The sequence below is a fragment of the Panthera tigris genome, chromosome A3 (genome assembly GCF_018350195.1).
Source record: "Panthera tigris isolate Pti1 chromosome A3, P.tigris_Pti1_mat1.1, whole genome shotgun sequence".
Classification (NCBI taxonomy): Eukaryota; Metazoa; Chordata; class Mammalia; order Carnivora; family Felidae; genus Panthera; species Panthera tigris.
The window spans coordinates 50,795,686-50,821,604 of NC_056662.1; the positions used below are offsets into that span (position 1 = coordinate 50,795,686).

Sequence of the window (25,919 nt, forward strand, 5' to 3'; positions counted from 1 at the left end):
GGCTCCTGTAGGGGCCAGCCATGGTTTTCACTTGCAGGACAGCTTCGCCTCATTTCTGCTGCCTTGATGTGATGAGTAACGAAAGCCTTATCCTTGAGCTGTCTTGGGGGCGGGCCCTGGGGCGACCAAGCAGTAGATACAAGCTGCAGGCTGCCATCCCCAGATGCAGACATCAGGCATCTTCTCTCCTAAGGAGGGGCCAGGGTCTCTGTGCACACAGCGGCCAGAGCCTGTGAGCCTAATTCTTCACATCTGATGAGTTTCTGTTCTAGACCTGAATTTCTGTTCAGCCCCAACTGGGGGTTCCATGGTCCTTGTTCTGAGAAGAATCAGAAGGGCCTGGGAGGCCTCTCCTGCATGAGGCACTTTGCAAAGATTGTTCCACTTCATCCTTAAAGCTAAGAATAGGTCTGCTGTATCTGCCGTATCCATGTTTTCTAGATGAACAATCTATGACCTGAGATCTCATTGTCAGTAGGGACTCAGCACTTGAACCTCACTCTTTCTAACCTAGGAAACACCTGTGAAGTGAGCTCTGAAGGCCAGACCATGCAGGTTGGGAGCCCCTGCATGATAGGGATGCTGGGAGGCCAAGTGGGATCAGCAGCCTGGGGGCCTCAGAGGCTCCAGGGCCTGTGGCCCAGAGTCTGCATCCCAAGATGCTTGTCACCCTCTGCAGGGGAGGAGGAGGTGTCCAGTGGGAAGCAGGGAGGCCACCTGCGTCCTGGCTCAGATGATTGCTCCCACGTCTGTGAGCCTTAGGGGAGGTCTGTAAATCAGAATTATTCCATTCAGCTAGAGACCTTGGAGCTGAGGGTGTGGAGCATGAACAGGTGGATTAACCAAAGTATACCTTGCCCTGAGTAGGGACGTCTCTGCTGCCAATGGCCACATGGAGGTGCTGGGAATGTGGGCCTCTTGGGGGACTCCAGCCTTCCCAAGTCCCACAGTGAGGATGTGGGCATGAGATCAGCACTGCGGGAGAGGATGGAAAGGCTGTGCCATGCTGCTAGTTGCTCCTGTCATCCCGGGAGTGGTCATCTCCACTTGGGCTTGCTGGCGAGGGCGTGGCAGCTCACCAAGTGCAGGCAGTTAGCAGTGGGCAGTGTGAATCCCCACTCCACACCCACGGAGGAGGCCCCAGCATTGTCCCTGTGCCTGCTGACTGCATCAGCCCCCTTCTCTCAGCTGCTGCCTCCAAATATTTAATTCTACATTTAAATGGTCTGAGGCATACAGTATGGGGGTCACAGGTTGTGCCAAGCTCACAGTCACTGGCTGGTAGATGCTGCCGAGTTTCCATTAAGGCTGCTTCCTAAGCTTAGAGAACATCTCCTGCCTCAAGCCACCACACTGAGCCAAATGCCAAGGCTGAGCACAGATCCTAGCCCAGGGGCACAGGCATTCAGTCTTGGAGGCTACAGGTGATTTACAGGGTGCACGTCATCCTTGGACTCACATTCTGCCACCAGGCAGAGCACTGGGTGCGGGAACTACCCAGAAGTGGTCAGATCTACATCCTGGGTCTCTCTGGGAGAAGGTGTATGTAAGAGGGAGGGGGAGTGGGAACTGGGGAGGAAAGATGGTGCCTTGTCACAAGACTGGAGAGGAGGAGGCCAGCTGAGGAGGTTACAGCAGCATTTCTGCAAGCAGCCGGGTTCAGGCTGCCTAGGGCTCAGGGTGGGAATAGACCTCCTCCTCCCACAGGCCCATGGCCTGCATTGCAACTTCACACAATGCAGCAAAATTGCAAGAGGACTTCTGGATGCCAATCAGTCCCATGGTGACCAGAAGTGGAAAGTGTGGGGAAGAAAGTGCCAGTCCTGCTGTGACCATGCACAAGTCCACTGTGGGATGCCCATGCTTGTCCACTCTGGCTGGGAGTGCAGATTCTGGGCCTGGATGGGAAGTATGAAGTATGTTCAATGTCCAAGTCCTGTGGGTAGAGGGAGCTGTACATCATGGGGAAAGGCCCACCTTGAAGGACAGGCCCTGTGACCTGCACCTTCCCCCCCCCAGCTACCTGGCTGGCCTGGATACAGGCTGGTCTCCAGACATAGGCATTTGTCCTGAACGTAATCATTATAGTTCCCTGAGTGTTGGCCTTTCACCAAGGAGGTCAGAGCTGTTTTCAAGTCTTAATTCACTGAAATTGGGGGTGGCAGGGATGGATGGGCGGCTGTGGGCAGCTGACACCCCCAGAGCTACCTCTTCTTAATAGCTCTGGTCGGTGCTTTATAACATGACTCTCTGAGTCCAAGGCAGATGCTCCGTACTTACCAGCTCAGAGCTGCATTGAGACTCTGCATCCGGAACCAAGTTATGAATCATAATAAGATTCTAGGAAGAGCCAGCCCAACACATGGGAATTCCCAGGGAGTTACATAAGCTCAGAATCTAGCCCAGGGAGCTTGATGCAGAGTTTAAGTTTCAAACCAAATCTCAGAGCCCTGAAAGTATTTGATGGAGGAGACAGAAACCGGGCTGGCTGCCTTCCTGAGGGACATGGGGACATGTCTATTTGAAGGCCCTTTTCTTGTTCTTTTTCCAGGTAGAGCTGAGCACTCTGAAGAGGGGACAAAGATATCCTGGGATAGGCAGGCCCACCAGCCCTGAGGCTGCCAGGGCCTCAGATGGGCTGCCAGCATCCAGGCATCCCTGGGCACCCGGGGTGGGGAGGAAGTGACCACAGGATGGGCTGTGAGTACAGGCTTGATCTGCTAACGATGTCTCCTTCCCTATACCTCCAACCACATCCTTTGCAGCTCTGGGTTGGCCCTGGGCAGGGGAGGGGCACAGACTACAACCTCCATGGTTGCACTGCCTCTCCTCCCACTACATGATCCTCTTTCTGCTAATCTTCATCTAATACAGGAGTGATGAAAGGAGATAGGGCTGTGTGTGTGTGTGTGTGTGTGTGTGTGTTGGGCAGATGTAAACAAAACAAGGCTTCGTTCTGAGATGGGGCAATGGTGTAAGAAAGTTACTGCTTTCTTTTGGGCAGTAACTCAAGGGAAGAGTGGAAGACACGGACAGCCGGCCAGGGGAGGAGGGATGTCTCAGAAGCGTCTCCCAGAAAGGGAGTTTCCATGGGACATCTGTCCAAATATCCCCTTCCACCACCTCTAGTTTTCTGTGCATTAAGTGGCCTCTAGGCTCCCTTACTGGGGTGACAGAAAAACTTCTGGACACAGAGGTGTAGCCAATGGGAGGCACATCCTGGTGGCATCACCAAAGCTGGTTGCCATGGCAATGGCTGCAGTAAGTGGTAGACCTAGAGGATGCAAGGTGAGGCCCAGAAGACTATTTAGCTTTCAAGAAGCGGACAGCCACCCTGGTTGCTGAGGAAAAGAGACAAGGGTGGGACGGGCAGGGGTCTTGTCAATAGGTGGGTCTCGGGGGCATCCATGGGTACATGTCCTCAGAGAGTGGCACACCTTGGGAGCTGGAGAGTCAGAGACTGTGGGCCTGAAGGATCCCTAGGTGTCCACCTTGCTCACCACTTCCTGCAGGGCTGGCTCCTCAATATCTCTCAATCGACCTCCGCATACTCACACATGGCCCAGCACACCTACTCCTGCCTCACCTCAGCACAGCCCTACAGTCAAGGATTCTCTGAAAACACTTGACGTGGAGATAAAGAGACACACAGCAGAGGATAAGGAGACCTGGTAGGGTGATTGTAACAGACCAGGAGAGAGACTGTGCAGGGGTGATACGAAAAATCCTTAGAGACCAGGCACAGTGCCCTGACCCCGCACCATGCTGTGTATGCCTGGTGGGAGTGGCGGCTGTGGGTTAGAAGACATAAGTGCCAGCAGAACGTGGAGATTGGCTGGATTTTAGGAAGAGGAGGAAGGATGTGTGGAGGGCAGCCCCTGGACCCTGCCTTGACCCCACTACCTGAGACTGGGTTGTGCAGGGTGCCTGTGCCATGGAGAGAGGACATGTCCCGCCAGCAGTCAGATCCTGCAGTGAGGCTCAGAAGAGGGGACAAGTGTGAGAGCCCCTTAGTCACAGAAGCCCTTCAGATAGCAAAAGCACACAAGGCCATGATGAATACAACAGGGAGAGAGGAGCCAGGGGAACCCAGGGACCCTTGGCAGAGAGTTTCACAGCCAGAGCCAAAGGGAGAGAGAGTTTCCAGAACAAGGGGGGCACCTTGCAGAGCCAAATGAGCAGAGCAGACTGAAGGAAAGCAGGGCAACTCCACCTAGAACCGGTCCGTATGTTGAGACTCACATCACCCCACTTTATTATCATAGGATATGGGGCTTTCTGGAGGCACAGGGTGGGCACGGGCTCTCACACAGCCAGGAGGTGGGGATGCGCAGAAGGCATCCTCTCTGTTTCTGCAGGGCTTGGCAGCAGTAAGGCCAATGTGGCCATGGGCACTAGTTCATAAATCAGCCTCAGACTGAGGCTGTGTTGCCTAGAATAGGCCTACTTCTTCTTTTGCCCTTGGCACCTGGAGACCCAGAATCTGACCTATGCCCTCAGCAAGGCCTTCCCTGGAAGCCTCGGGGAACCTCCTACCTAGTGTTCTATGGCACAAGTGGTCACAAGACCTCTGCGTGGAAAGCCAAGACCTAAGGGGATGAGGGTTCAATCTCTGCTTCTCTCTCCCGTGTCACCCCTTAGCTGGGCTGACTGACTTGGGATGTGGTCCTGCTTTCTAGACAGAGTACTGACATGCAGATGGACAGCCAGTGTCCATGTGGGCTGTGTGCTCTGAAGAGTGTGCTCTGAAGAGCAGCTGGAGCCCAGTGCTCCTTCAGGGCATCCGATGGAGTGACAGGGTACAAGTATGAAGTAGGAGCCAACAGGAGTCCTCCAGGCTCTTTGACGGAAGAAAGCAGGGTGGGCTTCTTGGAGGAGGGTGGAGGGCCCACCTCTGCAGACAGCTGCTCACCTCCAGGGCCTCACTCTGGTCTCCAAGGCGATGATGGGCTAACTGTGCCTTGTGCTAGCCTGACAGTAGGGCAGAAATGCTGTTAGCAGGGCATTCTTCCAGCATATACGAATCTCTCTGGCCACTCTCCTTATCTGAGGCGAAGGGAAGCAGGCATCCACATACAAACTGGCAATTAGGAGGTTTGGTCAATTCGACAAAAGACAAACAGCCAATGAGGAGTCCTGGCCCCAGCCTCACCCAGAGTCACAAAGCCAGTGGGGGCAGATGTGGGTCTAGAACTGGGCCCCTGACCCCCAGGCTTCCTCACTTCTGTCTTCTCTCCCCTAGGGCCCTACTTCCATGTGGGTGCCTTAGCCTTGTGTCAGTCCTGAGCCCCAGCAGAGCGGTGGCTGGCCTGAACTTCTTTAGGCATGGGGAGCGGTTTCTCTCAGGCTGGTTGTAAGGATACCACTCCCAGGCCACTAAGCACCAGCCTGTGGGCCTGAACAGAGGCACACCTGCAGTGGGGAGGGATTTTCATTGCCACCCAAGTGGGGGCCCATGACCCATGGGTCATTTGGGGCTCTGACACCAGAGACCGCAGAGGGACAGCTGAAAGCCCACTGTGGCTGTTGGGGACATCATTCTCCAGCCCCGAGTCAGGCTTCAGAGAGCAAAGAGACACATGTGAAGGTCTCCAGTTAATGCCTGTGTGTTGTTACAGTACATGGGAAGTCAGATGGGGAGGCTGCCAACTGCCACTCAGCCAGGTCTCCCTGGGTTTAGAATGTGGTCTTTGGAGCCAGACTGCCCGGGTTTGAACCACAGCAGCACTGCTTTGCCACAGCCTCAACAGAGTTGTTTGATTGCTCTCTGCCTCAGTTTTCCCATCTGTGAAATGGTCATGTAAAAGTTTCTGCCACATAAGGCTGATGGGACAAAAATGAGAAAATGTGTCTAAAGCACTATGTGTGGGCCCAGCTGAGCAAGCACTTGTACTTCATATGCACTCACTGTCACCACGGACGAGGACACAGAATTCTAGGATCCAGGTGTCCACACCGCTGCGTCAAACCTTTCTCCACCTTTGTTCTTGTGTGCTTCCCTGACGGCCACTATCTCCCTCTGTCTTGCATTCAGTGTCCTCCGGAGGGAAACTTCTTGGTGGTTTGCAAGTATTGAGCACCTGCTTGGCTTGTCTGTGGACAGAACTTTGGCCCCTGCTATTGCCAGAAGGGCCCAGCTCCTGGTCAGACGGGCTGGGGTTGGGTTGGTGAGAGGTGTCACATGGCACGCAGCAGTGCGACCACTGTGTACGCTTTGCTAGCTGCTTTGTTCAGAAGGGGCTGTGGGAAGTCAGAGCCTCTGTCCTGGCCAGGAATAGCAATGAAGCCTCGGATCACCATTGGCATCTGAGCCAAAGCATGACCCAGATGAGGCGCAGGTGAGAGGCAGAGGCTGCAGGATGGAGTCTGGCCTCTCATTTCAGCAAACGCCCTCCCCGGTGTTTGGGCCCCTTGGGGCTGCTAACCAGGGGATACTGATGGACTATGATAGCTGGGATGATTAATGTCATGTGTCACCCCGGCCAGGTGAAAGGATGCCCAAATAGCTGATAAAATCTTATTTCTGGGTGTGTCTGTGAGAGTGTTTCTGGAAGAGATTAGCATTTGAATCAGTAGATGAGTAAAGTAGATGTACTCTCACCAGTGTGGGTGGGTGTCATCCAATCTGTTGAGATTGAAGAGAACAAAGAGGCAAAGAAAGCGTGAATTCTCTTTCTTCTTGACCTGGACATTTATCTTCTCTTGCCCTCAGACACTGGAGCTCCTAGTTCTCAGGCCTTCAGACTCAGGCTGAATTACACCACAGACTTTCCTGGTTTTCCAACTTGCAGACAGCAGATCACAGGACTTCTCAGCCTCCATAATTGTGTGAGCCAATTCCTGTAATAAACCTCCCCTTATATGTCTATATATACCCTGCTGGCTTTGTTTCTTTGACTAATACATAGGCCCATTAGTTGGGAAGCTTCCCAGGCATCCTCCCTTCTCTCCCCACCATCCCCCACCCCTGCTACCTCCACTGGTTTTCTTCACAGTCTTGTAAAGAAATAACTGCAAATAGAAGAGTTACCTCAGAATGGTCTCCTTCTGGAATATATGGACAGCCTCCTTCCTCCTCGGCCTCCACCATGGCTCGGCTTATTCAAGAGGCCCTTCTGGTTTGCCCATTTCTTTCTATGTCATTGCCTCCACCCTACGCAAGGACACCACCACCTCTTTCCTGGAACTTTGCTGTAGCTTCTTCCCTGCCTTCCCCACATTCATATGATCCACTCACTACCTTGCCCACAGAGGGAGCTTTAAAGCACAGATATGATTGTGCCACACTCCTTACAACTCTTGAAAGGGGGTAATCTTGCCTTTGGCCTAGAAGGCTCACCTCTGCTTGCCTGCCCATTCTCATCTCAGTCCCTCCTCTGCCCCCCACTCCTCTCCTCTCTCCTGCCTCACTCCTCTCTCTCCTCCCCTCCCCACAGCTTAGCTAAGCTCTTTCTTGCACCTCTGGGTACTTGTATATGCTGGCCATCCACCAGAACAGTCTTCCCTCTCTCTAAAAGACACCTGCCATGCTGCTCCCCCTGCAACTAGATGCACTTCTCCTTGTGATCCCTCTGTACTTTGTACAGAGCTTACTTATAATTTTTTGTCTATTGCCTAATTGTTTAATTTTGACTATTTCATAACATCATGATCTCCATGAGCATAGGCACTGTTACAGGCTGAGTTGTGTCCCCCCTCCCAAATTCATATGGAAGAGAAAATCCTTAAAGAGGTAATTAAGTTAAAATGAGTTTGTGAGGGTGGGCCATACTCCAATATGACTGTGTCCTTATAAAAAGAGGAAATTTGGACATACACACACACAGAAGAAGACCATGTGAAGGCACAGGGAGAAGGTGGCCATCTACAAGCCAAGGAGAGAGGTCATAGGAGAAACCACCCTGCTGACACCTAAGACCTCCAGCCTCCAGCCTCCAGAATAGTAAGGAAATAAATGTGTAAGCCACCCCTCTGCAGTACTCTGTATGGCAGCCCTAGCAAATTAACACAGGCATCGTGAGTTTGTTCACTGTTTCCATAGTACCAAACAGTATTTTCTGACTGATGCACCAGGGCTCCACCAGGCAGAAATTCCAGGGACGCTTGGCATCTTGCGCAGGATTGTCTTGCCTCCATTCTTCTCTGTGATGCTGGTGCCTGGCACAAGGAATCTTAGGAAACAGCCATTGAAAAAATGAGTACAAGTGGGAGGGATGGAGAGTAGGGGCACATATGTAGAGCAAATGTCCTGAAATGGCTGTGACAAAATGGGCCACATCCTCAGATTTCTGTTGGCAGAAATGTGCTTACCCCCTTTACAGGCAGGAGGGAGCTCCCTCCTGGCTATCTTGGCGTTGCTCATTCTTGCCAAGAATCTGCAGACAGGAAGCAGCTTGAATCTCGTCCTTGAGTGTGCTGGATCCCTCTGACATGTGCTAACAATGCCTGTTCTCAGGCACAGGGATTTACATGTTTCTAGTCACTCCCTCAATGCTGGCCTTCCTCTCCAGATTGTAAACTCCATCCTTCATATACCCTGCCTCAGGCTGGAGGTGCAGCCTGACACCTGTGAGTGCTCCATTGACATGCATGTCCCAGTGAATGGATGGATGAAGACTGGAACCAGCAAAGGTACACAGATGGATGAACTTCCTCCATGACACTTCCTTTCTGCATCTGGTTCTACTTTTTAGGGCATTGAAGGATGTGACTTCCTCTAAACTAAGAATTTTAGTCCATACTTATGTCCAACTCTGTTGATATTTCCTATTGTACTTTCTTGAGATCTGGTATTTACATCTCACCTTCAGGAATATGGTGCCCTCTGATGGTCCATTTTCTCAGATTTTGCTGGGCTGTTTCTAGGGCCAGTGTCCTGGGGGTTGGGAGAGATGTAACCCTGTGGAGTGGGCACTTGCTGGTTTGGGTTGGCCAGTCACAATCTCCTTCAATTTTGCCAGCAGCACTATAGGGGTGTCTTGCCTCCATCTTTAATCCATGGGGTTTGGCTGGGTGAGAGTTCAGGGACAGCCTTTATCTCAGGTCCCATCAGTTAGCAAATTCCTGCCCTCTGTTCACAATGGCTGAGTCAGGGAGATAAGCATGGGCCCACAATGAACCTGTGGGGTCAATCCCAGGATTTTGTCTGGGGCCACTGAGAATAAGAAGCTCTCTTTCTGCAAGAGTGGCTAAGGTATTAGTAATCCCAAACCTGAGGGTGGTGTAGAGAGAGCCTGCTGAGAAGGGAGCAAACATGGAGGACAAGAAAGCCAAGAGATACCCAAGAACAGCATATGAGAACCTGGATCCAGTTGTACCTGAAGTAAAATATACCTAAACTAGTTTCTTAATGGATATATGATTGGTATTTTGGGCATGAAATTCTACACATTGTAAGATGTTCACCATCCCCAGTTCCCACCAGCAAAATGAAAGAAGTTTCCCTAGTCATTAAAACAACCAGAACCACCCCCATTACTTTCATTTATCCCAGATGGCTGCCCTTGGCTTTTCAGTTACTTGAGTCAAGAATTTCCCCCTTTTTATTTATTCCAGTGGGTTTTCTGACATTTTCAAATAATGACTGACAGTTTGTCAACATTTTTGGGTGTCAGGGATTTAATCCACAGCATACCAGTTGATCTTGGTGTAGCCTGTCAGAGCACAGGACTAGTTCTGAGGAGCCAATGGCTAGCACAGGCAACCAGCAACATGGACAAATGAAAAATTGCCCAATTCTGGTTCTGGAAAATGGCACTGAGGGATAGACCACAGCATATCAGGGCCAGCCTTGGATGTTGGGGCAACATCTTGACCTGAATCAGGATACCTCTAGCTCACAAGCCCAAGAGGCACTCCCTTGTAGGCAGCCAAACGTGGCCTCCTTTGGGAGATTAAGATAACCACTTAGAAGGGCAATATCAAGTGAAAATGAGAACTCCCAACATGTTCAAATCAATAAGGATCATTACAAGATCCATAAAGATGGTGACAGGGTCTGTGAGGCCAAGCCAGTGGTGGAAGCTGGCCTGAAGGAGAAGGGATTCAGGCCTTAGCATTTTTCTGAGCACCACAAGCTTTATGAGGGGTTGCTGTGTCCTGCCTCTGCATGTTGGGTCTAAGCAAGAGAGAAGCACTTATCTCAGCATTAGAAGGGAACTAGAGATGCTCTAGTCCTTCCTTCTCTCTAGTATGGGCCTAGGGTGTGTTTTCTTAGGCACAGTTTAGAGTAACCAATAACCATCAATGACTCCCACACCTATAGGACAGAGCAAAGACTTCTCCTAGCATTCAAGCCAGTGTCAACCATGGCTCCCCCATGTCCTAGTGTGTGGTCTCACAGCAGGCATCAGGCCTTGTGTTGTCTCTGATTCTCCATCTATAAATAGTACAATAGCAGCACTCACTTGACAGCAGAGTAAGTGTTGGCTGCTACAACCATCATTTTTAGAATTTCTGCTGCGTTCAAGAGCGAGCCAGAGTATTGGATGTCAGAAGTCCTGGCTCTGCCACTCATTTAACTCAGAGCTAATAATATAATTTCTTAGAGTCTTGATTTCTTCATCTATGAAATGGGAATAAGGATCATACCTCAATGAGATGTTGTAAATAAAAGATTTTTAGTATGTCAGTCCTTCCGTTTGGAAGGGCCCCAGGCCCTGGCCTCCCCTACCCTCTAAAAAGCACAGTTTAGGGAGAGATTCACAGAGAGGCCTCCAAGGGGCTTGGCTTCCTCTCCCATGAATCTTCACACAACTCTGGGCACCTCTACCAGATTAGCCCATCTTGTTACTGGCCAGTTGTGTGTTGTTCTAGCAGCTCTGCTGAGGGCTGGCTGCTCTCAGTCCCTATCGCTGGCTCTGCAGCAGCCAGTATGTCTCTTCATGCAGACATTTTTTATTTTTTTATATGAAATTTATTGTCAAATTGGTTTCTATACAACACCCAGTGCTCATCCCAACAGGTACCCTCCTCAATGCCCATCACCCACTTTCCCCTCCTTCCCACCCCTCATCAACCCTCAGTTTATTCTCAGTCTTTAAGAGTCTCTTATGATTTGCCTCCCTCCCTCTCTTTTTTCCCCCTTCCCCTCCCCCATGGTATTCTGTCAAGTTTCTCAGGATCCACATAAGAGTGAAAACATATGGTATCTGTCTTTCTCTGTATGACTTATTTCACTTTGCATAACACTTTCCAGTTCCATCCATGTTGCTACAAAAGGCCATATTTCATTCTTTCTCATTGCCGAGTATTCCATTGTATATATAAGATATGCAATATATCTTTATTATATACATATATATAATATGTATGGTGGGCATATTATATATGCCTTATATATATATATATATATTGTGTATATATATATATATATATATAACCACAACTTCTTTATCCATTCATCAGTTGATGGACATTTAGGTTCTTTCCATAATTTGGCTATTGTTGAAAGTGTTGCTATAAACATTGGGGTACACGTGCCCCTATGCATCAGCACTCCTGTATCCCTTGGGTAAATTCCTAGCAATGCTATTGCTGGGTCATAGGGTAGATCTATTTTTAATTTTTTTGAGGAAGCTCCACACTGTTTTCTAGAGTGGCTGTGCCAGTTCATGCAGACATTTAAATGAATGCTGGCCTATGGAGCTTCTCCCCGGGAAAGAAGACCCAGTGCTCCCCCAGTGTAGATATGCCACCTTGTAAGTTAGAGGCAGAGATGTTACTCCTCATAAAATCCACAGGGACTGAGGCCCCAGCCAGAGGTTCAGCTCACTGGTGGATGGTGACGAATGTCCACTATTCAGGATGAATGGTTGAGCTTTCTTGATTAGAACACTATTCTCCCTGTGGGTATTAAACCAGCAAAGGGAAGTTAGTCCTATTTGCTCAGTGAGCATGGATTCAGAGCATGGAAAGAGGTTACATGATTTGAAAGTAAAATGGCACCAGGCTCTGCGAGGTTGCCATATCCACCTCTATAGTCAGGGCATCCCTGCCCCAAAGACTTGCACATTTTGCTGCCAGGCACCCTTTCCTGTCAAATTGTGGTGGGCACTGCCTACATGTCCTCTGGCCCCTTCTTCTCATGCTCTCATGCTTGACATTTTATTTGTATAGAGGGTTTAGGGTCCAGCTTCTGGAGTTGGAGTAGTCTTGAGTCTGGGTCATAGTGTTTCATAAGCTATCTGACCTGAAGCAATTTACCTCACCTCTTCTAACCTTGACTGCTCATCTAGAAAATGAGGTAAAAGTATCTTTCACTGAAAGTGAAAGGGTTGGGAGGGTTAAGTGAGCATGTAGTATATACTTCCTTATTAGAGTGCTGGGCTCTCACTGTATACCCCACTCATAACCTGTGCTTATATACATCCATTTAATTTTTATAGAAGAGTAAAATGGCTCCTTGCTAAGCTTTCTTCCAGCTCAGGTATATATGTGATAGTCAAAGAATATGGGTGGGTGTCTTGGCTAAGAAGTCAGTGAAAGCCTATTTCAGGAAGTGCCCTGTCATGTTTTAGGCTGGTGGGGCAGCCTTCTACCAGGCATTGGTCTGTCTGGCTGATTTAGGACAGGCCCACTTTTCTAGAGGTCAGTGATCTCCTGAAGCCACTCCTGCTGGTGGATTCCAGGCACTTTTCTCCTTGTGCTTCAGAGAACAGCTCCCCACAGCCTGGGTACTCTGAGGGCCAGACAGACAAGGGCAGGGCCATGAATATGCTGGTCTTGGAGGCCAATTCTAGGCACTTCTGGAATTGATGGACTTGAATAACCACCAACACAAAATGCTTTCCCACAAGATAGGAAGTTGAGTCATCTGCAGAAAGTCACTCTACCTTCCAGGCAAATGAGCCACTGGAGGGGAGCTAGAGGTCCTGCACACCCACCAACCTGTGGCTCAATACTTACTGTCTAGCCAGTGGATCTCCGGCATGTGTTGCAGATAGCTGTCTGGACAACCCTGGTCTCCTTAATGGCCCACCGCCCTGCATTCTGCACATGGAAGCTCTCTGAGGTGGTGGAGGTGTAAGCCAATGGAATGGCCAGCAGAGGGATGCAGGGTGACACCTTCCTTGTTATGCTCCTATCCACTTGGACATTTCTGCTCAGACCCTCTCAGCTTCTGCCCCAACCTCACTGCTCCCATCATCCAGACAAAAGACCTCTCCATGTTCATTTTTATTTAAAGACTCAGAAACACAGGCATCATAGTTTGTCATCACTGTCAAATTCATCCAAAATCACACGCTGACATTTGTGTGTAACAAAAACATTGGTGTGTGTGTGTGTGTGTGTGTGAACTGTGCAAAGTACAAAGAACTTCTCAGCCAGGCAGCTGAGCTTGTTTGGGGTGCCAGAGTCTGGAATTCGTAATATGAAGCTGCCAGGGAAGTGCCTGCCCACTGTCTCCCCACTCTGCTTCTGTGGCCCTTTGGTGGACCAGTTGTCCTCATCCACTGACCTTGCTCAGTGGTGCCTATGAACTCTACTGCATTCCTCAAAGCAAGTCACCTTGGCTGCCAAATGCCACTGATAACCAAGATGTGTAAGTTGCTGGGCCAGGGTAGACAGTGAGGGTTCAGGTAAGGTGTTGGTTTCATCTTAGTAGCCAAAATGAGTTTGTCCATTAGGGAAAGATATCCCAAAGGGTCTAATTCTGCTCTTGCCCTTGTCTGTGGGCCAAATGGTCATGAAGGCTGATGGATTTGGCTGAATATGTTTGAAAATACCCCAAGGCACCAGGGCTGGTTGTGTACTTCCCTACTCTCTGGGAGCCCCACCTGAAAGGATGTCCTGGTGATGCCAGCCTGGTTAAGGCTGGCCTATGGCATCCCTTCCTTCCCAAAGTCATACCAATACCTGACCCAACTCTGCCACAAGAAGGTCCAGCTGATGCCTTGCAAAGGCACTGGATACTCACCTAGCTCTCTGCTGTGAGGGGTGCTGGGCCCTGGTGGGGGGCTGCCTCACCCACAGTCACTAGGCTGTTTATCAATTCCTACCTACCACGAGCATTGTGTGGGTGGTGGCTGAGAGAGGAAAGAAGGTCCAAGTTAGTCTATTCTGTTGCTTGGTAACTGCCTTCGTTAAAAAAAAATAAAAAGGCTTTCCTTAGTATCTGGGAATGTGAGTTAGTTCTGGTCTCACTGAGGAACACGTGTCTCCCTCAGTGTGTTAATCCATGCACATTTTTGGTGATGGCATGATTTTAAACAAGCACATGATTTTTGTGCATGGCAGACAACTAATTTGGCACCAATGGCAAATGGATACCTTCTGGTTGTCATTAACTCATGTAGGGCTCCCTGGGTTTAAGTTGGATTTCGTCTTTCTTTGATTCAGAACAAATTTCTCAAGTCTATTAAATCTATGATTATCTGGAGAGAGGAGAAGAGCCTTTGTCTAGGTGTGATCCCACCATCATGGTAGCCACCTGGCAGTAACAAATAGCCAAGTCACATCCCCAAATAGGAGCTCTGAAAATAAGTGTTTTGTATTTCAAAGGCATTCCACCAGGCAAGGGAATGTGTTTCTGGATTTTGTTGCATCATTGAAAACCAGGGAGATCCTATGTTACCAAAGGCTAATTTAGTCAGCCTAATTTAAACTTGAGTCGCTTTATAAAAATAAAGAGAGAGGGAGTTTATGAACTGTGACTCTGAACTGACAAGAATGTATTCTCAAGGTGTGAATCTCTTGAGAACAAGACTGCCTGCATGACAGGGCTTCTCCAGTCTGTTTCTATGGCAGGTCTGGGCTGCTGGGCTCATGAAGAGGCCTCAATGGACGCCACCCAGGGCAAGGTCCCAGGATCAAAGGTATTCTTCATCCTCTCTCTTCTCCCAGCTCCCTTGAATTCTTCAAATCTGCAGCAATGCCTCAAATCCCTTGTTCTCCTCATTGTACTTCCAGTCTCTAGACCAATATTTGTACTGCCTGATAGGGACACATTTATTAAAAAAAAAAAAAAGACAAACCCATCATAGGGTGGGAAATCTGAATTGTGGTTAAAAACTACACATTTCAGTAGTGAGAAATCATACTTTGATAATGCTAATTGTAGTCATTTTCTCTAAAGCAATAAAAGGAAAATTCTGCCTTCCTAGGCTGGGGTTGACCTTCATGTTCTTTTTACTGCCAGACAAAAGGCAATTATAGTGACCCTTACTTGAAATGCTTCCAGTTCTTGAATAATAATTACCACTGTCTAGACATAGCATGGGGCTTTGGTAAAGGTTTAAAGAAATTGGCTTTTTCTAAACTCCCTCCAACCACTTAAATGGATTCCCTCTTATCCACAGAATAGTAGCCAACACTGATATTGAGTGCGTGGACTTTTCAGTTTTCCAAAATTCACATGGTACATATAAAAATTCTGCCCACTTGATTATCATCTCAGACATTTTTTCTTTCAAGCTCAACCAAGTCATTATTGGTTTTACAAAAAGGCAGCACCAGATGTATGAAAAATAGGCAATGTATGACCTATTAGAAATATAGAAAGTCTAACAGCTTTACTTTAAAAAGATGTAAGAAAGAAGCAATGCAAAGGGACAGTGGCGGCAAAACGAAACATGTGGCTTATAATACGATGGGCAGGAAACAAAGCCAAGTGCGATCTTGCGCCTCCAACAGGAGCTGCATGCTGGGCTTCCCCAGGGACTCTGGGGACACAGCAAAGGCCCTGGGCCAGGAACACCCTTGCTGAGTGGCCAGGTGGCAGGTGACTGAGGTATATAGAGAGGTGATGGAGCAATCTGGACCCCCCCCCCCCAAGAAGCCCAGGGCAACCCATAAAGACAATCTTCAAACGCCCTGGGTGCCATGCCCACCACCCAACCCCCACAGCCCTTCTGCAGCTTTCGGCCTTGCATAGGCAACAAACAAGAATGCTGCAGCTTAGCAGTAAGTCACAGAGCAAATCAACCCGCATCAGCAGCTTCTCTTTTCAAAGATATTTCTTTACAGTTTACGCAGAGGGAAGCATTTTGTCAGAGAACAACCCCAGGGTGTGCTCTTGGTTGGGGGTTGTGGGCTCCCACCCCCATCCAGGGTGGCCATGTCAGGAGCCTTGAAAGGGACCTGGGACCCTCAGGACAGCCTTGACTTCCCTTGTTGTGCCCTGGGGATCCCAGGGAGCCTTCATGCCTGGGGAGTGGGGTGTGGAGAGTGTGTCCTCAGAAGCTCTCTACGAAGCTTCCCGGGAAGAGACCGGTGCGGCCATTCCTCTGCAGGGTCCCCTTGTACCAGCCGTCCTCACGCTTCTTGTGCACAAAGACAATGTCACCTTCCTTCAGCTCAATCTCTGCCTCGCTCTGGGGAGGGTAAGAGACCACCACGCGGTACCTGGTGGGGGGGGAAACAGATACCACATTGGGTGAGTCTGACCCTAGGCTGGAGGATGACACCCCAGGGCCTGCTAGCAAGGTCTCTCTCTTTGTTCTTCCTTTCCTTTTCCCCATCTGGTGTAATTATTATAATTTGGGGTTACTTCCCCCACTTTTAAAAATTTCTACTTTGATTTTAATTTTTACACCACCTTTTCATTTTTTTAATTAAAATTAAAAAATAATTTCCCCTCCATGTCCTTTTGGAGCCCGATCTATGCAGCTGGAACATTTCTGCCTGAGAGACAGTCTCTCCCTCCAGCCCATTTTGGACAGTGGCCTCCTCTGAGGTGGGGCCTGGGACAGCCACTTCAGTCCTGGGGCAGGCACTGGGGTATGGGCGGGACACTTAGTTGTGTCCTCAGTTCTGTCCTGTCCTGGCTGCATGATGCCAGGCTAGTTGTCCTGACCTCTGGAGTGTCAGCTTCTTTGTCTGAGGAACAGGGAGGGTGGGGGACGCCTCTTAAATGGATGTCCTACATGATGTGTGAAACTGTTCTGGACCTTGTATGGTAAAACAGTCACTCTTTTTAAATGTGCTCCTTACCTTAGCACCTGAACTGGATGAAATCACATCATAAATGAAGCCCAATTTTTTACACATCTCATTTCCGAAAAACCTGGGTGCTTCCCTGCAGCCTCTGAGGCCTCTGTGGAACCTCATTTCAGACCAACATGACATAAAATCCAACTGGAGACATAATTGTTCCCATAGGGGAGTCAAAGTGGAGCTGTGGGCCTGAGCTCTAACCTAGCACAGACCCCTGAGGACCCCTCATGGCTATGGCAGGTCCAGGGCATGGGTGGACACTGGGTGCTGCCACGCACAGCTCCCTGAATCTGAGACAAATCTGACCCTCTGGCTGGCAGCTGGCTGGGGATCCAGAGCCCCAGGATCAAGCACACATCCCACACCACACACCTGTCCACCGGGCCTCAGAGGAAGGTTAAAAAGAAGTTGTGCTCACTCTAAGGGTCAATGTTCTAAAACACCACCAAAGGCAAACCAGCATGTGTCCTGGTGCCCATGTTCCTCGCTGCTGCTCAGCCTGTCTGGAATCTTCTGTCCCCACCCTCCAGCCAGCTGTGCCTCCCTGCCCCCTCAGGGAGCTCCTCAGGGGCAAGTGTGCTCAACACTAGACTGGGCCTGCACCTCAATGCTGAGGGGGAGGAGGGAGGAGCTGAGAGGGACCTGCCCACCCCACTGGGCATGTGAGGTGAAGCTTCTCTGCAATGTCCAAGTCCTAACTGTGGATAGGTTTTATAGCCGGGAGGATGCAACCACTCTCCATCCCTGAAAACCCCTAGCTGGAAGTCGCTCCAGAGCCTACATCTGGAGAGTTACACCCACATCTGGAGGGTTCCTCTCTGGTCATGGAGCCTGCCCCACTTGGGACCCCTGCTGGACCCTTGCTCCACTCCAGGTTCTCTGCAGTCAGCAACCACACAGTGAAAACATAGGCAGACCACAGCCTTCCTCTGCTCAGAACAGAAGCCAAAGTTGGGGAAAGGCTTCTGTGTTCTCTTTGCTCTCTGAGCACATGTGCACTCCTCAATCTCCCCCAGCTCAGGACTCCCTTGCCCGGGCTGCTCTTGCCTGCCACTTCCTTGATGCTCTCTCTGGAGCAATCCCGCCTTCCACAAGCCAGCTGGGCCCTGTTCACCATGCTTAGTGCTTAGCACAGGTCTCCCACACTAGCATGCAAGCCCCCAGAGCAGCAACTGTTACCCCATGCTCCCTGCGGTGTGCCCAGTGCCTAGGACAAGACTTGCACACAGGAGCACTATTCATACATGCAGGAGGGCATCTGGAGGCCTGGGGGTGGTGCTGTCAGTCAGATGGAGCTGCTGGGGAGCCAGAGTAACTGGGTAGGCGGAGGCGCAGAGGTGTCAGTGGCTGGTGGCAGCTGGCGTGGAGAGGTCCAGTGGTGCCTGTATCTGGGCCTGCAGCTCCATAGCAACCACCCAGCAAACAATGCCTCCCCCCAGCCCACAGTGTACACTTCAGCTCCTGCTGTCAGCCACTGGCCATAGGAGGGGAACGTTGGCCAGACTAATGGCCCAGGAGCAGGATGACCAGCAGGCCTTAGGGGACTGGGTCATCCATCCATGCATAGGAGATGAACCTGGGAGGAACCACATACTGGGTGGTTGGCAATGCTGGGACTCAGAGGCCCAGGGCCTGACCTGGACTAGAAAGGCCACCCCCAGGAGGCACTGTCCTGCTGCTCCCCTCTTCCCTGGCAGTGCCTGGCTATGGTCCTGGCCCACTGGCTGGGGCAAGAAGGTGGGATATTCCTTTTCTCTCAGTCTTCCTTGGGCTGTCGGCTGTGAAGGCCTGTCCCCTGGGTCCTGTCTCCCCCATAAGCCACAGCCATACACATGGCCTCTGAAAGAGATCATCCAGGTGTCCCAAGCAGCTGGCTGTCCTGAGGATCCTCAAGGGGCTCTAAATGTGAAGCCTCTGACCTGTATATTCTGCTTTTGGAAAACCAGGACATTATAACCAAAAGAGTTCCTATGTCAGCATTTCTTCAAATGTGGCCGTAGACTTCAGGGCCTCTAGGTCAGAATCCTGGCTCTGTGCCAGACCTACTTGATGAAACTGTGGGAATGGGGCCAGGAGTGTGGATTTTCAGCAAGTTCTGTGGGTGAATGTTTAACTTGCAATTGTTTGAGAATTAAGATGAAAGCTCTAGGCAAGTCTTCATTCTCCTTCAACCACCTGCTCAGAGGGCCTGGGGTGCTGGCCCATTGGGGTTAGGACAGGGAAGCCATGGTTTGGGGCATCTGGGATTGGTGCTGTGAAGGCTGAGGAGACAATGCACAGGCAGAGAAGACCCAGGCTCCACTCTGGGGAGCTCACGGTTCCAGGTATTCCAGGTTGTTGAGACCAGGGGGGAGAGAGAAAGGTGGCTCCTGAGTCTGACTTGGCAGGCAAGCAGTGTTCCTACTGCTGAGGGACCAGGGCTGGCCAGGCGTGCTGAGTGCTTTGGAAGGGCTGCAGGTATAGGAGGGTTGGGCCAGTTCTCATAACTCTCTAGGCTCTAGATGCTGGCTTTGGGGGTATAAAGGAGAGAGAAAATACAGTATGCCTCTCGCTTTCCTCTCAGCCCAGAATCTCTACAAACGGCTGCCTGCTGGCCACTCCCCGATGACAGATGGCCTTGAGGAGGTAGGAATAGTCTGTAAAATCAGTTCCCATACGTCCGGCACTCAGGCCATGTGTGCGGCTACAGAGACCAGCACCAGCCCTATCTGTGGCTCTCTGCCACCCTCCACTTTTTCTCCAAACACCTGCCTCCTTCTCTTCCCCAAGGATGAGAAGGCAAAGAGTGAGATGATTTCTCAGACTTCAAACACAAGTTTTGGCTTTTGCCTCAACTGCCAGATGTGAAGCAAACAAGCAACTCTGAAAATGTAATTTGCTAGAAAAAAAAAAAGTAATTTGGTGCTTCTGAGTAATTCAATGATTTAATGAGCCCAGATGGATGATGTGGGCCTAATGTATAAGAGTCGAGCATTTAACGTTCTTGTCCAGATCATTCCAAGACTCTGAGCTATTTTTCCTGCTGCATGAAAGTAATTGATACTCCCTGTTATAGACACAAAGGGCCAAATGAACAGTTAAGGACAGCAGCTACTCCTGTGTTATGACTGTGGCGTCATAAATTATAAGAGACTGCCTTGTGCTGAGTTAAGGTTAGGTCAACCACAGCTAATTTTCAGACATAAGATTCAGGAAATCAAAAGGCTCAAAATCAGAATGAATTCTTACCACTGCATATTGCAATTAGCTTTATGTGTGAGGTTTGGCATGTCCTCCTCCTGTGTCATCTGCTCTCCTCCTGACAACAGGGGTCACCGGGAGGCCCTCTGAGTGGTAGGCTTTTCAGAGCATTTGCTTCAGTGCCTACTGAGGGCGAGTGACCCCCGAGATGGTGGATGTGATCATCACAGAGCAGTTTCCCTCTAGGAACTTGGAAATAAGAGTATGCCTAAACCCCAAACACTAAGCTACAATATCAGCACATGTATTAGGTGCTTGTTGCTGTTATAACAAATTTCCACAAACTTAGTGGCATAATTTCTTATCTTACAGTTAAGTCAGACATCCAATGTAGTCACCCAGAGTGCATTCCTTTTGAAGGCTCTGGGAGTAATGCATTCCCCTGCTTTTTGCAGCTCTTAGAAGCTGTCTACATTCCTGGCCAAAGGCCCCTTCCTCCATCTTCAGAGCCAGCAATGGCCAGTTGAGTCCTCACACTGCATCACTTTGACCCTGTCTGCTGCCTTCCTCTTCTCCTTAGAGGGACTCTGTGATCACACTGGGCCCGCCTGGATAATCCAGGATAATCTCTCCATTTTAGAGTCAGCTGGTTAGCAACTTCTATCATGCCTGCAGCCTTCATTCCTCTAGGCCATGTAAGTCCCCCATGTAAGTCACAGTTTGGGGGATCAGGGCACAGACATCTTTGGGAAGCCATTGTTTTGCCTACCATGACACATAATAGATCAAAAAAACTTAAATCCTAACAAAGCCAAACAACTCACAGGCCAGTAAGAGGTGAGGATAAATAGACTGAGTGTGTGAACATATGGGAGAAAAGACTGTGCCAATAAAAAGTAGAGGAAGGGGTGCCAGGCAACATTGGGGGCACCACCATCTTATTATTGTATATGTCATACCATTTCATATAATCATATATGTCATTTAATATGTTATTATTACTCTTATTATGAATTCATAATTTCCCAGGTATTGATCTATGCATTTTACAAATATTTTAACTATCAGATACGTATTAATATCCCCACTTTGTATATGGGGGAACTGGGACTCGAAGAAATGAAGATGCCTATTTGGGTGAAATGGATGATAAGAGGTAAGTGTGCCGATATTTCAGAGCCACTCTGCAACTTCTCCAAGGTTCAAGAGAGCCAGGAGGCAGGCATCCAGAGGATGGGTGCAGGGCGGCTGGCCCAAGAACTCAGCCAGACCTGCCCAGGGTCAGCATATCCGTGCTGGGGAGATGGGACGTTAGACGGTACTCCTGGATCCCATAACTATACTGCTGTTATGAATTCCCCAAGTAACCTCCAGAAATGTGGCTCCCTGCACATTGTCCATAGGGCATAACATGTCCAGATGGTCCAAGGATTAGGCTCCCGAGGAAGGGTTAGTAATCGGCACTCTGGTTTACACATCAGGCCTGTGAGTTTGGCTCTTACAGATCTCCTGAGAGCTGAACCTGCCTCTAGTGAGCTGACGTGCAGGCCTGGCCAACCAGACCTGGGGGAGTTCTCCATTGTTCACTCCTCTGGGCGGCCCAAACTTCCTTCCTCTGGGAACAGTTAGGAGAGACGCTTCCAGTGTCTTCCTGAATCCTCAGGAGGGAAACTGTTACATCCCAGGGAGTTTGTACATAGGAGACACTCAGAACATGCAAGAGGCAGCCTTGTAGCACCCAGAGCCTAGCCACTCCAGGTGAGAGATGCCCCTTCCTCAGTGAGCTAGTGGTGGAAGCCTTGAATCTGAGCCCCACCTGCCCTTTGCTGCTCTCCCTCCTTCAAACCTTAAAGTGGCCTTGCACATGGCAGGCACTCTGCAGATATGTGGCTTGCAAGTGAGTGCCCAGGGCCTCCATAGCAGGGATTCCTGTTACAGCTGCTCCCCTCCAGCTGTGAGCTAAGTTTTATTCACAAGCCTGCAGGGCCCAAGGCCAAGCACTTTCTGGAGCTGTCCCAGCCTGAAGACTAAGCCTTTCCATTGTTACACCCTTGCTCCAACATGCTGGGGCTTCCTAGGACACAAGGCAGCCTAGGGGCTGCACAGGGTGAGAGAAGGGGGCATTTGGGGGCTAATTAGGCAGCAGTTTCATTTCAGGCTGTATTTTGAAAACTCTCATCACTAATGAGCTTCACAGAGTGCTGGGGACAAGCAGGGTGCCAAAAGTCTCTGGGTACAATAAGCCTTGATTAGATGGAATATTCACAGAATGAGAGTAATTCTCTGATCTTTCTAGTTAATCATGACTTCCATGGTTTAGTAGAACAGGGTATTTTAAGACCTTTTATTAAGGAGTCTGGAAGTTGAGGGATCTAGGGAGAACAGAAACTTAGGGGAGACATGAGAACACCTTTGAAATATCTCAGCCTATCTTTCTCAGGAGCCACCAACTTTGTTACCTGGGGCAGAGGGACTGGGAACCACATTAAGAAATCATAGGCATCTGGGGGTTGGTCTTATGGAAGGATGAAGGTTCTGACATGAAAGAGCTGCCCAAAGTTGGAGGAGGCTCCTTGGAGGGAAATGGAGAAAGAAAGAGAACATGTGTGCCTGTGTGTGTGCCTATGTGTGTGTGTGTGTGTGTGTGGTGTTTGTGTGAGATGTGAGGTGCCTGTGGTATATGGTGTGTGTGAAGTGTGTGTGTGGTGTGTATGTGTGTGTGGTGTGTGTATGTATGGTATATGGTGTGTGTGCATATGTGGTGTGGTATGTGTTTGGTGTGTGAGTATGGTATTTGTGTGAGATGTATGTTAAGTGTGTGTGGTATGTGTGTGTGTGTGGTGTGTATATGTGTGTGGTGTGGTATGAGGTGTGTGGTGTATGTGTGATATGTGGTATGTGTGGTGTCTGTGTGGTATTTGTGTGAGATGTGTGGTATATGTTGTGCATGTGTGTATGTCTGAGGATGTGCGTGTGTGTGGTATGTGCTATATGTGCACATGTGGTGTGGTGTCGTGTTTGGTGTGTGTGGGGTGTGGTATGGGTGTGGTGGTGGGGTGTGTGTGTGTGTGTGTGTGTGTGATGTGAGGTAAGGTGTGAATCCAGTCTCCTCAGGGCCTGGGGGTTTGCTGTGGGGAACGCACCTCACAGTAATGGATCCTGCTGTGACGGAGTTTGGACAGCAAGTATATCTTGAACCAACAAGGGGGTGGTGATCAATTGCTGAGGATCCAGAGGCAGATGCTGATATCCTGGCAAGGCTGTGATACGGTCCATACTGTTTTAAAGCCAGAGACACCCAGATCCCTTTGTGGGCAAGTGGCACCTTGGGCAGCTGCTGACCATGCTCCTCAAAGTGGTTCAGAGACCAGGCTCTGTGGCTGGAAAGCCTTGAATTCAATCTCTGGCTTGGCTAGTTACTTTTAGCTGTGTGATCTCGAGCAAGTTACTTAGCCTTTCAAGAAGATGGGGATACTAAATTCATAGGGTTGTTACAAGAATCACCGGAGGTAACACACACAAGGCACCTAGAACAATGCCAGCAGATGCTAAGCTGCATACACAGCATGGCCATTCTGGGTGTTTATGGCCCAAGTCCATACTGATTGTTGAGTGTCTGAATCTCCCCCTGCACAGAGCACAGAGCTTTCATTCTAAAAACAGGTGTAAATATGGACTGACATGACAACTGCTTATCGGAAATCTGTAACCAGCTCATGTTGTCCCTCCGTTGCCTGTGGAGACTGTTCTCTCAGTGGCGCTGGATCTCAACACCACAGCATCAACCCAGCCCTGAAGCCCATCATCTGGGTATGCCTTGGCAAAGTGGACTGCAGCTTATTTGTGTGGTCTGAGAGCTAAGAATGCTGTTGCAATTTTAAATGGTTGAAAAAGAAATCAAAATAATAAAAATATTTCATGACACAAGAAAATTAAATGAAATTAAAATTTTGGTGTCCATAAGTAGAGTTTTACTGGAGTGCCCACGCCCTTTGCTTCCATATTGTCTATGGCTGCCTTCATGTCGGCACAGCAGAGGTGAGAGTTGTGACAGAGACCTGCAGTGTCTGCAGAATTTACTATCTAGGCCTTGACAGAAAAGGCGTGTCACCCCCCATTTAGACAGAACTTAACTAGCCCTGCATTGGCACTGGGGGTTAGTGGATGCTCAGGACAGTGGTGCCCTTCTCAGGCTTCAGCACTGGGGTCCATGGGGAGGAGCTGGCCATCAGGCAGTGAGGCCGAGGTGAGGGAAGATTCAGACAGAAATGCCAGGACTGTTTCCTGAGGAGACTGCTCTCATGTTTACTATTTAAGCAGCGTTCTAACAAAGAAGGCACATGGAAGGGAAAGTACTTCTGTGCTATCCAGATTGGACACCATCACCTCTCACTAGAGTGCCTTCAGCCCTTATCTGAAGCTCTCTAAGGACTAACTCAAATGGCCCCATCAGCTGAGCAAGATGCCAGCCTCTGACCCCTTATAAAAGTCAAGCACATGAGGGCCCTCGGTGGACTCAGTTTACTGCTCTGTATAACTCTAGGCTGAACTCTATGAAATTTCTGGTTTTGGTTAAAAAAAATGAATGTTGTCACTTTTGTATGGTTTAACCCAACAGACTATATACCTTGAGGCCAATTTGGGGGTAATGTTTTATAATTCTAAGATGTCAGAGTGGGTTGAGCCTCAAGAAAAACTGCCTCTGGGGTGGGGTACACAGGCCATGGGACTCAGTCCAGGGGTTCACTCCAGGTTTCCCACAGGGTTGAGGGGAGATAGTCCTCTCACTAGCATCATTGCTCACTCTCTGGGCTCAGTGCCCCATCAGTTCTGCCAAGTTTCCTGATGAATCCCTTGCAAATCCCAAACTCAGGACCCATATGGATTCAGAACATGAAATAGGCTCCTCTTCATTCCCAAATGCTTCTTATCTTTTTTTTTAATGTTTATTTTTTATTTTTGAGGGAGAAAGAGAGAGAAAGAGCAAGCAAGCAGGGGAGGGGCAGAGAGAGAGAGGGAGACATTGAATCCGAAGCAGGCTTCAGGCTCAGACCTGTCAGCAGAGAGCCCGAGGTGGGGCTCGAACTCATGAACTGCGAGATCATGACCTGAGCTAAAGTCAGATGCTCAACCAACTGAGCCACCCAGGCGCCCCCCTAATGCCTTTTATCTGATGCTCACCATCCAAGCTCAGGAACTGAGTAGATGTGGGTAAGAGGGACATTTGGTAAATTTAATCCTCAGAAAATCCCTATTGTCACTGCTCCCCCAAAATGACTCCAATCTCAGAGACCAGCCCATACCAAGGCCCCAGAGGATACGAGCCCACCCTCCCCGCCCTTACCTCTCCCTGGACAAAGGCTTGGGCTCCGGACGGATGGCAGCCATGGAGAGAGGCGCTTGCCTGGAGGGAGATGAGGAGAAGTTCAGATCCAAGGAGCCTGCCTTTCTGTGCAGTGGCTCCATCCCCACTGCACCCTGCATCTCGCTCTCTATGGGGCAGGACCCTGCCCTGCCATGGATGGACAGTGAGGATACTTCGGGTCCCACGGCACCCTGGAGTGAGGTGTCCACTGCCACCAGGGCATCGTGGGTTGGAGAAATGGATGGTGGGGAGCGAGATTTCTTCTTGGTAGACGCCCCAGCAAGAAGCTTCAGCAGCCCACTTTTCTTCTCTTTCTGGAAAGACACACAGAATTGAAATCCAGTGGGTTAATACTCCTAAATGCCCTTGTTGGAGGAGGGAAGTATAATCTTATTTGGAAACTTTAAACATAATCTTGTTAAGCTGGTTAGAGGAAGAA

General features: G+C 49.6%; 1 protein-coding gene and 1 long non-coding RNA gene across 4 annotated transcripts in view; one reads left to right on the plus strand and one right to left on the minus strand.

Annotated features, from left to right (window-relative positions):
• Positions 1-15,938: 15,938 nt before the first annotated feature.
• SH3RF3 (SH3 domain containing ring finger 3) overlaps positions 15,939-25,919 on the minus strand; it is a 372,049-nt gene continuing 362,068 nt past the window's right edge. For 2 of the 3 annotated variants that reach the window (XM_042981038.1, XM_042981039.1), the window contains 2 exons: positions 25,460-25,794; positions 15,939-16,344 (listed from right to left, as the gene is read on the minus strand). In XM_042981038.1, coding sequence (XP_042836972.1) covers positions 16,176-16,344; positions 25,460-25,794 — 504 coding nt within the window. In that variant the 3' untranslated portion in view covers positions 15,939-16,175. Of the gene's footprint in view, positions 16,345-18,114; positions 18,201-25,459; positions 25,795-25,919 lie in introns of those variants that run through there. The other variant, XR_006215635.1, reaches the window with a different exon arrangement.
• On the plus strand, positions 18,406-24,028 carry LOC122237281. The gene is made up of 4 exons (XR_006215636.1): positions 18,406-18,672; positions 19,499-19,560; positions 21,184-21,271; positions 23,779-24,028. It is a non-coding gene; the product is annotated as an uncharacterized LOC122237281 (long non-coding RNA).